We start from the raw sequence: 14,711 nt of genomic DNA on the forward strand, positions 1-14,711 counted from the left end.
AAAAGGCAACATAATAGTAACAACTTTATGTGAATACTAAGGCTGTGAGGATTAACCCCTACACTGCCTGCAGGGACCAAGACTGACATACAGAGAGTCCAAACTTTAGCATGGTGCTTCAGCCAGATAGGAAACATATGGGGAAAAAAAACAAGAATGTCCCAATCATTTCAGTGGTATGCATTGTATAAACATGTCTGTGTGTATCTCGGTGCATGTACTGTATGTGTGTGCCTGTGTGTCTGTGTGTGCGCGCACGTGCGTATCATTGTAAATAGCAGTGTATCTGTGGTTTCTGTGTGTTTCATTGGGGGTTATGCACTAAGCAGAGATAAGTGGGTTTTCTGGGTGCTATGCACAAAGCAGTGATAAGTGCTTATAAGCGAGATACATGCCTTTATAGCGTGATACTGCCTGCTGTGAGATTCACAATGCAGTGGTAACAGTGCAGTATCGTGCTGTAATGGCTTTTTATCTCACTTAAAAGGCTTATCACTGCTTTGTGAATCTCCCAGCAGGCAATATCACACTATAATGGCTTTTTATCTCACTTAAAAGCACTTATCACTGCTTAGTGCATAACCCCATAGTCGGTGAGCACCTACTGTATATGCTGAGGTGTATACTGCTCGTATATCACTATGTATACAGTATGTACAGATGTAGCAGACATTACTGCACCGGGTAACACAATCCGTTGTGTTAATTTAACACAAAGGTTATGGTGATAACACACGTGTTGTGAAATGCCTTACTTCGTGCATTAACTTGCATTATTGGGAACGATACCGTCTCCTAGATGTGTACAGCATGTGCCTCAGTGTGTGTTAGTGACGGGGGATTAAAGAGCAGCAGGTGTTGGAATTAAGGGTCTGCTGGAGAGGTACGAATATCTTCACGCTTGTTTCCTGGACATCAGTTGGGTAAACAGTCGGCTAACACTGTTTATTTACCTTGGTGTTATATATGTGCATAGGTGGGAAGAGACTAGCATCTGACTGGTCTCACTACTAGTGTCTATATAACCAGTCAGCTCAGCTGGGTTAACACTGCTTGTTTATCTTGGGTATACTGTATTATTTATGTGGCAGAGACTATATACCACCATCTGACACGATACCCAGTCATTTCCATTTACCATCAAACTGGAATTATAGCTGCCCCATATTACATCTGCCATGTTTTATTTTCTTTCCCCAGCTGTATGGGGTTTAGAGGGACTTTTTTTCCCCCACATACAAAGGTCCGTGGGGGCTTAGGATGGTCATGCCAGGATGTGCAGGAATGTCCTTTCAAGGGGAAAATGAAAACAATGTATGGTTTAGCAAAGCACAGGAATGGCATCTGGCCCCTTAGAGCACATATGGCATTTAAAGTACAGGCTCTGCACTTTATAGGAAATCTGGGTCAATGTTATTTACCAAAGAACAAGCCAAGGATGGATACATAATGCAACTGTGCCGACTAATGGAGCAACAGGGATAGTGCTGCAGAGTCACTGTCCCAGAAAGCTCTGAAAGCAGAGTGTTGTGCATTCCTTGCTGATGACTCAGTCGCTGCACACAGTAAAAGGATAGGAAGCTACATATATATCCACCGCATCTCTCGGGACTTACTGCAGTTACTGGTGTCTGCAGAGCAGTGGGCAGAAGATCATACTATCTTTCTTATAGGTAGTCAAGCATCATCCAGGTAAGAGTTTCATTTATTAGTGGGTGTGGTTCCATGTTATAATATAGATGGGAATGTTCTTACCTGTAAGTGTCAATTTCCTCCGTTAGTAATAGCTTATACAGTATATACTGTATGTATATTGCAATCATAAATATACAATGTATTATATATATATATATATATATATATATATATATATATATATATATATATATATATATCAGAAAAAGAACACAGCGCTAGTCACACATGCCTGAAACAATAAATATAAATAACAAAGTAGAAATATCTAAATAAATATATTTGTCACATGTCCAATCCTGAAATCACACATTTGTGGTGAGTCCAAGAGGTAGGGGTCTGATTGAATGCCAAATGCAAATGGGAGGCAGCTGTTTCTGGGAGAAATCACTCCCCAAGAAGAATCTGCACAAAAACAAAAAAACAGGGCACAGCCCCTAGTGCATTACAATAGACAAAAATGTAATAAAAAGTTAAGGTAGATAATGCCCACTTACAGAAAGAATTATATTGAAATTCACATAAGGGTATCTATTCCCAATGGTACAGTACCGCTGATATAGCTGCCAGACAGCCGAGGGGGGTAAAGGTATGACCGTCTTGAGGGGCCTATATATATATATATATATATGGAAGCGTATCGGGGCAGCTATATATATATATATATATATATATATTTTGCTGCGGCTGTAGAACTGAAAGTGTGCGGCGCCGGAGACACTGCCTGCCGTGCTCGCGCTGCGGGGGCTCCATGCTTCCCAAAGGGACGCCCTGCATCCTCCCAGTGCTGCGACCACGTGAACGCTGGCGGCTGAGGCACAGAAGACAGTTAGGTTAGCTCAATCTGTAATTCAATATACCCTTCCTAATAAAACATGTGTAAATAAAAGATTGTATAATTTAGTGCAGCTTGCTTATTCTGCTTGGGCTTTTTAGCACAAAAGAGTAATATTTATTTCCACCTTAAACTATGTTTTGTAAAAAAAAATTACAAATATTTGTACTAATATTTGACCAAATACAGCATTCAGAAATAGCATTTAGAGAGCAGCTAGTATGGACAAGAGGTGGTGATCCAGGTCTGTAAATGAACATGTTCGCTCAGAACCACATCGCATCCAACTCATCACACTTGCATCATTGGGTACTGAGTTCTGGAAATTGCTTTGTGGAGCGTGATTTTCTCTGGCAACGTTGTGAAAAATTAGAGATATCCAACTCACAATCACAGCAATGTCCTGCCAGGGAAAAACGTGCCCACTTGTAGAGAATTAATGATACAAGTTGTTCAATTTCCATCTTCTACCTCATTGTATCAATGCGTCAAGATCTTTGTTCCAATTTCTGCTTCATGTTCGTCCTCCTGATTTGCGGAGTGTTAATAGGATGAGTTAGAGATGAGTTACTTTGTTACACATATTACAAGGCGATGCATTGAACGTGGTCTGTTGCTGTGCGACACTTTTTACTGTACCTTACACCAGCATCTATTAAATCTGCCCAGATCTGTGGTGCTATATTATCCCGGGGTACAGGTGAAATTCTATGGCTGGGCAACAATCTGAACCAGTTGTACAACACTTTCCCACAATTGACACAAACTGAAGCAAAAAGAAAAGAAAAGAGGTTGGGGCGCTCCCTATTTGTATAGGCTTGTGATGTTGCCTGTGTGGTAGTGTGTAACCAAAGAAAGGGTAGTGTATACTTACCCTTGTTGTTTTCTGCAGCTGGACCAGTAGAGAAGATAAAGCCCGGAATCTTCTTGTAGTTGCAGTGGAGGTGGAGGGTTGGTCAGCGTACGGGATTTTGCTCAAACGTAGAGATAAGAGATAAACTGAAGCAGAATGGTGCTGTGTGCCAAAACCTTTGATAACTGAATGTGCAGTGGAACGGTTAATACATCTTAGTATTGAAAGACTTGGTGAGACACTTATAGTTGTGTAGTCTGAGATTATTTTAAAGGCCCCTTCTAACAGCAAGGTGAGCCTAAAGCTGACCTGACTTGCCTTCCCCAGAGCCACGGGAAAAAAATATACATTTTGGGCAGCTCTGGGCAAGGTGCAGCCGTGGGCAGCGGGAGGCTGCATCTAAGGCCTCGCATATAGTAAGCGCTTAGGTGCTGCTGCTCGCTCTCGCTTGCTGACGCTCGCGCTACCAGGAGCTTTTTGCTGTCCTGACAGAGGAGAGAGCAAGCGCGCTTGGGAGGCGGGTATCACTGTGTGTGTGTGTCACTTGGTAGCTGTCAGTGTGTGTGTGTGTGTCACTTTGAAGTGGTCTGTGTGTTTGTGTGTAACTGGGGAACGTGTGTGTGTGTGTGTGTGTGTGTGTGTGTGTGTGTGTGTGTGTGTGTGTGTGTGTGTGTGTGTGTGTGTGTGTGTGTGTGTGTGTGTGTGTGTGTGTATAAAATAATATTTTAAAAATTAAAAAAAAAAAGACGTGAGAATAAATTATTAACATTGTGCAACTTTGATAAATATAGTCACGCACGCACGCAAAACACACACATACACACACATACACATGCATACACATACATACACATACATGCACACACACACACACATTATATATACACACACATTATATATACACACACACACACACACACATACACACACAATAATCTACTGTAACTGCTCCGCCATCTGTATATACACACACACACACATATATATACACACACACACACAATGCACACACACACACACACACACACACACACACACACACACACACACACACACACACACACACACACACACACACACACACACACACACACACACACACATACACATGCATACACATACACACATGCACACACACACACATTATATATACACACACATACACACACACATTATATATACACATATATATATATATATATACACACACACACACACACACACACACACAAATACACATTATATATACACACATGTATACACACACACACACACACAAGACAGGGATCGGGGCAGAAGGGGGAGAGGGACCGGAGCAGAAGGGGGACAGCGATCGGGGCAGAAGGGGGAGAGGGACCGGAGCAGAAGGGGGACAACGATCGGGGCAGAAGGGAGACAGGGACCGGAGCAGAAGGGGGACAGGGACCGGAGCAGAAGGGGGACAGCGATCGGGGCAGAAGGGGGAGAGGGACCAGAGCAGAAGGGGGACAGCGATCGGAGCAGAAGGGGGAGAGGGACCGGAGCCGAAGGGGGACAGGGACCGGAGCATCACCCTCTCCCCCCCCCCCTCCTACACACACACACACAGACACACACAGACCTCTGTGTTGCCGGTGAAGGACCTGCTGCAGCCCCATTGGATGGGAGCGGTCACGTGACCGCTCCTCTGCTTCCCCGAGCGGCAAATTTCAGTTTGCCGCTCTCGGAAGAGTTTCTTCTCATCAGCGCGCATCAGCGCGCATGCGGAGGGAGAAACTATAGCCGCGCTGATAACAGATGCAGGGGCTTTCTGCATCTGTTCAGCGCGGCTCAGCCCGCCTCAGCGACGCTGAGTGCACTATGTCCTGGGCCTAAGGCTGTGTCCCCGCTAGAGCTCGCTGAGCGGGGGGCACTTCGCGAGGTGACTTGTATATATATATATGCAAGTCCCTGCTCACGCGATGCACGCGTGGGTATGTGCGTGCATACACGCTCACCGGCGCTCAGGTAAATACATTTTTTATACTTACCAGCGCGCTCAGCTTCCCCTGCAGCGTCCCCTTTCCCCCCCCCCCCCCCACGCCTCTGCGAGCGCTTGCAAAAATTTAAAGGCCACCCAGCGCTCAGCGCCAGCGGGGACAAAGCCTTACTCAGCAGAAAGCTTTCTCTGAGGACAGTGATTGCCGTGGTCATCTTAAAACAGACAACCCCGTGGCTGCGGGGAAAGTTAGTCGTTCTCCATCTGTATGATTGATTGCATTAAATGTTTGCATTGCGGCCTTAAATCTACAGAAGGTGAGTTTCACTTCCTTGGTCTTCTATTTTGTGTAATATCACTGTGTTGAGTTGTATTCATTCATAGGCAAGGGGACCTTAAACAGAAGAGCACAGCAGGAAACCACCTGTAGCAGGGTACTTCCCTTTTCCTCTGCAGGGAGCCTGGGTTCTGTGGCTCGGGAGGATCGGGGAAAGTTGCGGCGGGCATCCTGCGTTTGGCACCGCATGTTATGAATGGGCTGTGTGTAGCGCGGCGGCCATGTTGTGGTTGGGGAGGGCCTAGAGACCAGGAATATCAGGTAGTGTCAGGGGAGCAGGTAGCTTCCTGGACTAGGCCAGACTTTACCCCCTAGGCCCCAGGTAGCCCCCCTCATGAGAGCTGAGTGTGTGAGGGATCGCCCCAGTATAGGGATTTCCCTGTAGTAAGTCCTCCGCAGTGGAGCAGGACACCAGACTGAGCCGTGAGTTACTCCAGCTTGAGACAGCACCGTGTGCGCGGCCTGGACGTGAGGCAGATTGAGGTTGGAGACCCCGCGCCATGAGACCTGACCACCACCATTCTACTAACAGCATCCCCTGGTTGCAGGCCTGTACCAGGAAGGTACCAAGTGCACCAACGATACAAGGGGGAGGGTAGCGCTGCCCTCACATATACATTTGGGAAAAGGGAGGCTCTATGGACACCGGGTTCTAGGTGCTAAAGGCACCCTAAGGGTTGTGGGGGAACAAGCACCCATAGGTATTGAGTTATTGTATTTCACTGTGTTGTATATGGTTATTGGTTGGGGAACCCAGTAAAGCAGATATTATACCCGGGTTTGAGAGTGATTCATTGGGAGGTATACAGTATAGTTATACCGGTTCTCATAAGGAAGTATCCTGCTAACGCTGGGATCCTCACGGGTGGAGGCGCCGCACCTATTCACCCCACCCCCTGTAAGGCAATTAGGTAGCACCGTAGTACATAACGACTGCAGTTTCCCTCAGCAGTAGGGAAGGGGCGTTACACACCTTTAGGCAATAACTTTTGCCATATTTTGCCATATTACAGAACATGCTTTGGCAGCCCTGGTTATACAAATGCAGCCACGAGTATCCGATGGCTTGTCTTGGGGAAATTTGGGGTTCCAGTAAACTGCAACATTTCTGTGAGATTTCTGCAGCCAGACTAATCGCCCATCGGATTAACACAGCGGAGGGTCCCTGCAGTCTCATTCAAACTGAACGGGACTGCAGGGATCTGCGCTGTGTTAATCCGATGGGAGATAGCAACAGTATTTTCCCAGACAAGCCATCGGAAACTCGTAGCTGCATCTGTATACTCTTGTGTTCTGCAGAATCAACTGCTGTTCCTCCTAAGGAAGACATACGTCTAATCTTCTAACACAATACACACTGTTGCAAAATTAAAGTTTTCCTTCAAGTTGTACAGTACATGTAATCTGTGTGTTAATAATATATTAATACTAAGCTCATACTAAAAGCTGGTTTGATAAACCTGCTCTGTAATGGGTATCCTATCTTAGCTAATGGCAATGTGCTGGGTATTGTTGGATAAAAATACTGTAGACAAAGGAAGTGACAGTTCTAAATAATTCCCATTGTATTGTGCTTTAGTATTACCCAATACAAGATGTCTTGGATCACTTTACAGGACAGAGAATAGGCTTTGCTAACAGCCCATACGGTTTCTTTGAAAATGGACAGGTGCCAATGTTACCGAGATACTCCATGAAATGAACATGCTGCATTAGAAAGCTGTGTATTAATATATATTTGTCATCTATAGAAAGCCTTTTCAGAACCAAAATAAGTAATACTGATGCAGCGGCCGTTATTCGAACACATCTTGGCGCCGATTTTGAGTTCTCTGCTGTTCCTCACGCTGCATGAACGCGGCAAATCGCCCCAGGCACCCGCTATATCGCGGATGTTTTGTTTGAATTTCATGGATTATGTTTCTTTGTTTACAATAAAATGGATGGATTGTAATGTGTACAGTACTGTGCTACTGTGCTACAGTGTTACTGTGTCAATTTCATGTTTTTAAAAGCCAGAACACTAAAATGCGTTTTTCTGCACTCACCGCGCTCGCATCTTAGTGCGGGAAGGCTGGGATTCATCCCGCGGTTTCAAATCGGGATTCCGATGTACATGACGCGTGAAGTGTTCGAATAACGGCCGCTGCATCAGTACGTAGTTACAAATTCTGAACTAAAGTGCTCAAAAGCCATTTTTATCATTCTAATCACCAATTAACCCCTGCAGTGCCCTATTGACGTACAGTGCACAGCATAAAAAGTGCCTCCCCCCCACTAGAGGCACCATTGCTTGTTTTTTAGAGTCTGTCTGCAATCGCAGCTCCATGTGAGCGCTGATCACTCACGGACTACACCGGAAGGGTGCACCCTCCCCCCCTTCCCCTTCACATCCTGGTCCGGCCACCAGAACCCAAAAGCGGGGATGCTTAAAAAGGGCGGTCACGTCAGTGATACAGGATCCGTGGCCACAGAGGTGTCAGGACACTATGGCACTTAAAGGGGTTAAATGACCACTACCATAGGGAAGAACTCACCATGAAATCAGAATGACGCTGTTGAGATAGCCCTGTGTGTGTATTAAAGCTTCACGCTACTGAACACGGCGGGGGGGCGGGTTTTTTTTACCCATATAATTTTTGACATTTACTTTAAGATATATTCTTAGCCCCTTCCAACACTGTTTTTATTGGTCATTTTATTGGTAATGCTTCCTTCAGGAGATAAAAAGCATTTGACATATTAAGTGTGGAGGTTAGAATGGAGCTCTCTCCAGAGCCCAGAAGCTGGAAATGAAATAAATCATCATTTTTATTTTTTAACACTAAAAAACCTTATTAAAAAAGGAGCAGGACATGCTCAGGGGGCGAGATACTCACATTATATGAGTTACACTCGCATACGATCCTGGAGGGGATTGCGGCTTTAAGGCTAATTTAAGATGCTGTAAAAAAGTAATGAAGAATCACTTCAGACATGAAGGACGGGGTCATAATATGAAACATACTGTAGGAACAAAAAAACTCTTGTTTAACAAAAAGTAAAATAGAAGACAGTTTTTATTCTAAAGGGAAATTGTTACAAGCTTGGCAGAGACAGCGTGCTGCAGCTGATACTTTAAGTCGTAATCAGCGATTTACTGGGTTATTTATAGCCAACTTACAGTATGTTTATCCAGGTTGGTGAGACCTTGATGTCTAAATGTTTCTGTTAATGATACAAATTAGCTAGTACATTCCGCAAACACGTGGCATCATATCGTGATATTACCAGATTAGCATCTCTTGGGCATGTCCATCTGTCTGCTCTTCAACCTGCTTTCACTTCTATCCATTGGACAGGGCTGCCACAGACAAAATGAACATCTTCGGGACGGATTGTCACGTACGGTGCAGCTGTGAGCACGTGACCTGTATATGGGACAAGGGTTAATACGCAGCTCTCTAGCTATCCCACTTTTCACCTTCTGCAAAGGTCCCTCAAATAAACAATATCTCCCCTCAAGCTGTCCTATAAAACTAGGCCTGGTCCAACCAATTCTAGTATTGTTTTTAAAGGCAATTTGGAACCAACGTTAAGCCCTTGTGTACCAAATATCTCGTGATATTGTATGTAGTTATGGGGCAAGAGTCCCAAAAACAGTGCTCAATCTCGTTCAGAACTTCAGTAGATAATAAAAATCCTTATTTTGTTGTGGAGTCAGCCTATAACCATAACTTTTTAGGTATTGGACCCAGTGCTTAGTACATGAATCTATCACATATGACAAATAACATGAATGAGGGTTAACGTACCGTTACTTTGTAGGATTGCGCCCTACATGACCCTTGTGTTGCCGCACTGTTACCGGTCATCCAGTCTCAATGAAGGGAGACATACAATTAGCCATGTGTTGTTCTCTACTATCAACACATGCAGCGTCCGTGCGTGTGTTGATAGTAGAGAACAACACATGGCTAATTAATATTCACTGCACCCTCCAACACGCGCGCATACACAGCTGTTAGGTATAGACTAGTTATCGATTTTTCGCGCCAAAACACACAGGGCAATGACGCAAGGGGGAGGGGTATTACACTATAAGACAGGGGGTAATGGAGACGCGAATCAGCTCTATGATTAAGGACCACGCAGGTCCGAAACGCGTCAGAGTGTGTCCCCCATACCATATGTTTTTTCAATAAAATTTCATTTTTAATCTACACCTTGCTGGTCTCTCATCTCTACAAGCTGTGCACCGCTGGAATCTTCGGATCCTTCCTACTGTTATCTCGTGATATTATCATCACACAGATGTAGCCAGACTTGCTGTCGTCGGTGACGTGATTTGGAGAAGCTACCATGGCTGGAGCGTGGGTGCATGGCATCGCGGCCAAGAGGCAAGTATGTTTCTCAGAAGGATTTACTCAGCAGGGGCTCCCTGCTTCTGGATCGGACCCCCTGCTCCCATCGGTTTTGAGGAATTTTGGCCCATTCCTCCTTACAGAACTGCTTCAACTCAGTGATATTTGAGGGCTTCTTTGCATGGTTAGCTCCCTTCAGGTCCTGCCACAACATTTCGAAAACGCATCATTTCTTCTTCTGTAGCTTTTTTTTGTAGATCTGCTTGTATGTTTAGCATCATTGTCTTGCTGCATGACCCACTTTCGCTTCAGCTTCAGATCGCGGATGGGTGGCCTGACATTCTCCTCTAGAATCTTATGATACAATGCAGAATTCATGGCTGTGTCAATGATGGTAAACCATGCAGGTCCAGAGGCAACAAAGCAGCTCCAAACCCCACCACTATGCTTGATGGTTGGGATGAGATTCTTCTGTTCCAAAACAGTTTTTGGTTTTCACTAAACATAACATTTTTCATTGAGGGCAAAAAGTTCTACCTTTGACTTATCTGTCCAGAGAACATTGTTCCAGAATGCTATGTGCTTGTGGATCATCTATGTGCTCTTTGGCGAACTTCAGACAGGCAGCAATGTTCTTTTTAGAGAACAGTGGTTTCCTCCTGGCTATCTTTCCATGAACACCATTCTTGTTCAGTCTTTTTCAGATAGTTGTGTCATGAACACTCCCATTAGCCAAGGCGAGAGTGGCCTGCAGATCCTTGGATGTTACTCTGGGGTTCTTTGTGACATCCTTGAAGATTTGCCAGTTTGTTCTTGGAGATATTTTGGTAGAACGACCGCTACTGGGTAGAGTGACTTTGGTCTTGAAATGTCTCCATTTGTACATTATCTCTGACAGTGGATTGGTGGAGCCCCAAATCCTTAGAAATTGTTTTGTAACCCTTTCTAGACTGATGAGCATCAATAACTGCTTTTCTGAGGTCCTCAGATATTTATTTTTCGCAATGTCTTGTATATAATGTATACCCTGCTCATTTATGTAACTGTACTTGTAACCATGTATTATTTGTTTTACTCTGTGCCCAGGACATACTTGAAAACGAGAGGTAACTCTCAATGTATTACTTCCTGGTAAAATATTTTTATAAATAAAAAATAAAAATTTGTATTGTAACATGCCATATTTCCACACACCTGTATGGTGAATACCAGACTCATAAAGTTTCTGATCTTTATATAGGGTGGGGCCTCACAAACTCAACCCTGAATATCTACCTAATTATTTCAACACCTGATTCTAATGATCCCCTTTAATTTAGCTGATAAAACCAGGATTGCACTTACTTTTGCACATACCTTTACTCTTAATTACTCATTGTTTGTCTAATTCACACATCAATTTGTTGCAAAAGACATGGAATTGGTTAATATAAACCCTATTGGCTATTTAAGAAAAGACAGGTTTTGATTCTATGGAATTTCCGTAATTATCATTGGGGTTCACAAACTTTTTCCCACCACTGTACTGTAGTGCCGACGAGTATTCTAAAACAAATCTGGGGCAATCACCAACAGCTGGGTACATGCTGGGTACATACTGCAACATTTCGTGACATTTCTGCAGACGGACTAATGGCCCATCGGATTAACAGTGGGGGTCCCTGGCAGTCCCATTCAAACTGAATAGGACTGCCAGGGACCCCTGCTGTGTTAATCCGATGGGCCATTAGTCTCTGCAGAAATGTCTCTGAAATGTTGCAGCATGTACCCAGCATGTACCCAGCATGTACCCAGCATGTACCCAGCATGTACCTGGATCTTGTTGGTGATAGCCCCAGATTTTCCAAGTCAAGTTTAAGGCAAGTTTTAGAATACTCGTCGGCGCACCTGTAGGTTTGAAGCAGCGTGTCTCCAGAGCTAACCCCCATTAATCTCAGCTCGGGGTACCCCCTGCTTCCTGAGATATAGACCTCTGTAGGGAGGCGCCAGTATCTCCTGAAAGTTACTGGGGGCATTTAAATTAATGGGGTTCAGCTCCGGAGACCCCCTGCTTCAAGCCTATGTACAAAATTAATAATACAAATTGAGCGTGCGCTGTTCATCTGAAAGGTGAGTATGGTATTTCTCTCCCCAGCTCATGGCCCATCAAGTGAAGGATTAACTCTGTGGGACCCATTCAAACGCATGGACCCCAGCAGCGTTAACCTTCCAAGGTCACAAAACTTACTGTCCTTGTGGCTGCATTCGGACTGCGATTGGGATGCAGGTGTCCGCATTTGTCTCCACAGCCATAATGACAGTACAGTAAGTCTTTCTACATCTGTATGTCCCTGTAGGAGACGAGTGCAGAGGTATAATTAGGGAGACATAGATTTGGGGGAAATAAACATTGGCTTTTATTTAGCTCATGTATTCCAAAAACCACACAGCTTTAAGGCAGCAGACAAATAAATAAAACAAACAGGCCTATTCCTTTGTAAGGGCTGACTCACACTTCCCAATCTATATCTGCAGGGCTGGGAGGCTACACCTCTTGCCAACCTCTGACCCCAAAATCCAAAGAGGTACCAGTAAGCAGGGGCTCCTTATATCAGTCTCCGGGTCTGCCTTGGTATCCATGGGGAGCACCCTCTGGCAGGTTCCAGGGACCGCTATGTCTTAGAATATAGGGTCTGATTCCTTGGGATCTCTCTGGTAGCACACACTTCTTAGTGCTAGAGAGATCCCCTGCAGTTTACACAGGAGGCTTTTTATTTGGAGCCCTTTTTGACAGGGGTGAAGGCCCTGTCAGAGTCCTTCTGTACTAACTAGTCACAACCCCTCCCTTCCTTGTATTGCCATGTGATTTTGTAAGACTTTTTAAGTCAGTCTATATTTGCTATGCCACATTTTAAGTGTCTTTGAAGTTAAGCTGGAGTTGAATTGGAGATGAACAAGAAAAGAAGAACTGGATTCAGCGTTCTAACAGTAAGTCTGCAACTGTGAGAACTTAACTCTTAAAAATGCTCTGACAATTTATGCACAACTGAAAGACTATATATTTATACAGTATGCTGCTATCTACCCTACAGAGCTACACCGCCCTCTAAAGCCTGATTTATAAATCTCTGACAAATCATATGTAACGATGCTCGTCTCAAGCAGGAAACGGCCCTGCAGGGCAGAGGTAGGAATATGAAAGAACCGACCTGAGCCGAGGGACAGAGTCCTGATAGAGTGGTGAGTCGTAAGACGAAGGTCAGGGCAGGGAGCAGAGTTGCGTAGTCGGTGAGAATGCAGAGGTCGAGGCAGGCGGAAGACGGGTGGTCGAGGTACGTAGCCGGGTCTGGTAACGAGGAATACAAAAGGTGAGTGCGTTCTATATACTCAGCATGAACTGAAACTTTGCTCTGCAACTTCCTGCTTACAGTACAGGGCTGTCCTTTTAAAAGAAGTTGTCAGGAGCAAATATGGAGGATCCTGGTACAGAGGGCAAGCTAGAGCAAAATCCCGGTCCGGACTCAGAAAACAGGACAGATTTTGCAAAACCTCATATCATACACTCATTCGAGATGGGCGAACCAGTCCAAATTAGTTTCCCGGAATTTCCCCGATTTTTTGGGACCAAATCCGTCCCCCCCACCAAAATCCGCCTTTGGATTGGGCGCTAAAAAAACCTGTGCGGATCAATCCAAATCTGCCGTGGAAGAATAGAATCCGGAAGGATTGTTAAGAAAACCAATCTGTGTATTCCACAATTCGTGGCCGGATTCACACGGATTAATCTGACGAGTGAGAGAGATATTCGTGTTTAACTGTGATATTTTATGTTTAACTCCTTTGTGGAAAGAGGAGACTGCAATACTGTACATTGCTGTGCCCTTCATGGCTGGCGCCTCTAGTCACAGATGTTATGAACAACAAACTCCAGAGTGCACCAGGTACTGATCATTAAGCATGACAGGCGTTTTCCAGATGTTCTTACTGCAGTGAGGCTGTTGCATAACGGCCCCTGGGAAAACATTGCATAACCTTCAGCTCCTGGCTCTCGTTCTTGGTTGAGCATTTTTTTTTGGGTGTTTTCCGTTTTTATGTGGACTTATTTATTTAGTACACGATGTAGTTATTTTGCAATGCCATGAGGTATGGGGGGAGAGGGTGGGGGAGGGGGGTGTTGGGTTAGCAATCATGAAAAAAAAACAATAAAACAGAGTTTACCAAATGAGATATCATGCAGAGCTGTACTCACATTTCCTAGTGAGGTCTCTTCCGTATATTAAAGAGCAGTGAAGAATGTTATGTTTTAGGTCCCATGTGGACTTGTCAGCAGGTCCAAATCCCCTTCTGATTATTTTAAGAGCAAATCTGATCCCCACACCAAGATCTGTCTGTGGATTAGGTACACAAACACCCAGATACCCTACAGGATTTGCCATTGGATACAATCTGGTTGGATTTGTAAGAATCTGAACAATGGATTACAAATCCATGGGAGGGGACTTCCAATTTAGTAGTATCTCCAGTTGTATATGTATCCCCTCAAACCTTCCTCCAAATAACTTATGAAGAGGTACCCTGGTAGATATGCTAATGCTTTTGTCCCATCCCAGACTTCCTAAAAGGATTTCAATACCAACTACAGTATATAGAGTTGATACTGTACGTCTAAGGCACCTAATGTCTGGAATGGTGCACTGGTGTCAAACTCAACA

At 44.5% G+C, this 14,711-nt stretch overlaps 2 protein-coding genes across 4 annotated transcripts in view; one reads left to right on the forward strand and one right to left on the reverse strand.

Annotated features, from left to right (window-relative positions):
* SCARA3 (scavenger receptor class A member 3) overlaps nt 1-14,711 on the reverse strand; it is a 106,584-nt gene that overhangs the window by 88,422 nt on the left and 3,451 nt on the right. The window lies entirely within an intron of this gene.
* Nucleotides 1,498-14,711, forward strand: part of CLU (clusterin) — a 57,778-nt gene continuing 44,564 nt past the window's right edge. The window contains exon 1 of one of the 3 annotated variants that reach the window (XM_075598731.1): nt 1,498-1,692. Coding sequence is in view for 2 of the 3 variants with exons in the window: in XM_075598730.1 (XP_075454845.1) it covers nt 10,019-10,056 (38 nt within the window). In the remaining variant the exon portion in view is untranslated. Of the gene's footprint in view, nt 1,693-10,002; nt 10,057-14,711 lie in introns of those variants that run through there. The other 2 variants (XM_075598730.1, XM_075598729.1) reach the window with 2 other exon arrangements.

This window comes from Ascaphus truei, chromosome 4, assembly GCF_040206685.1.
Source record: "Ascaphus truei isolate aAscTru1 chromosome 4, aAscTru1.hap1, whole genome shotgun sequence".
Classification (NCBI taxonomy): Eukaryota; Metazoa; Chordata; class Amphibia; order Anura; family Ascaphidae; genus Ascaphus; species Ascaphus truei.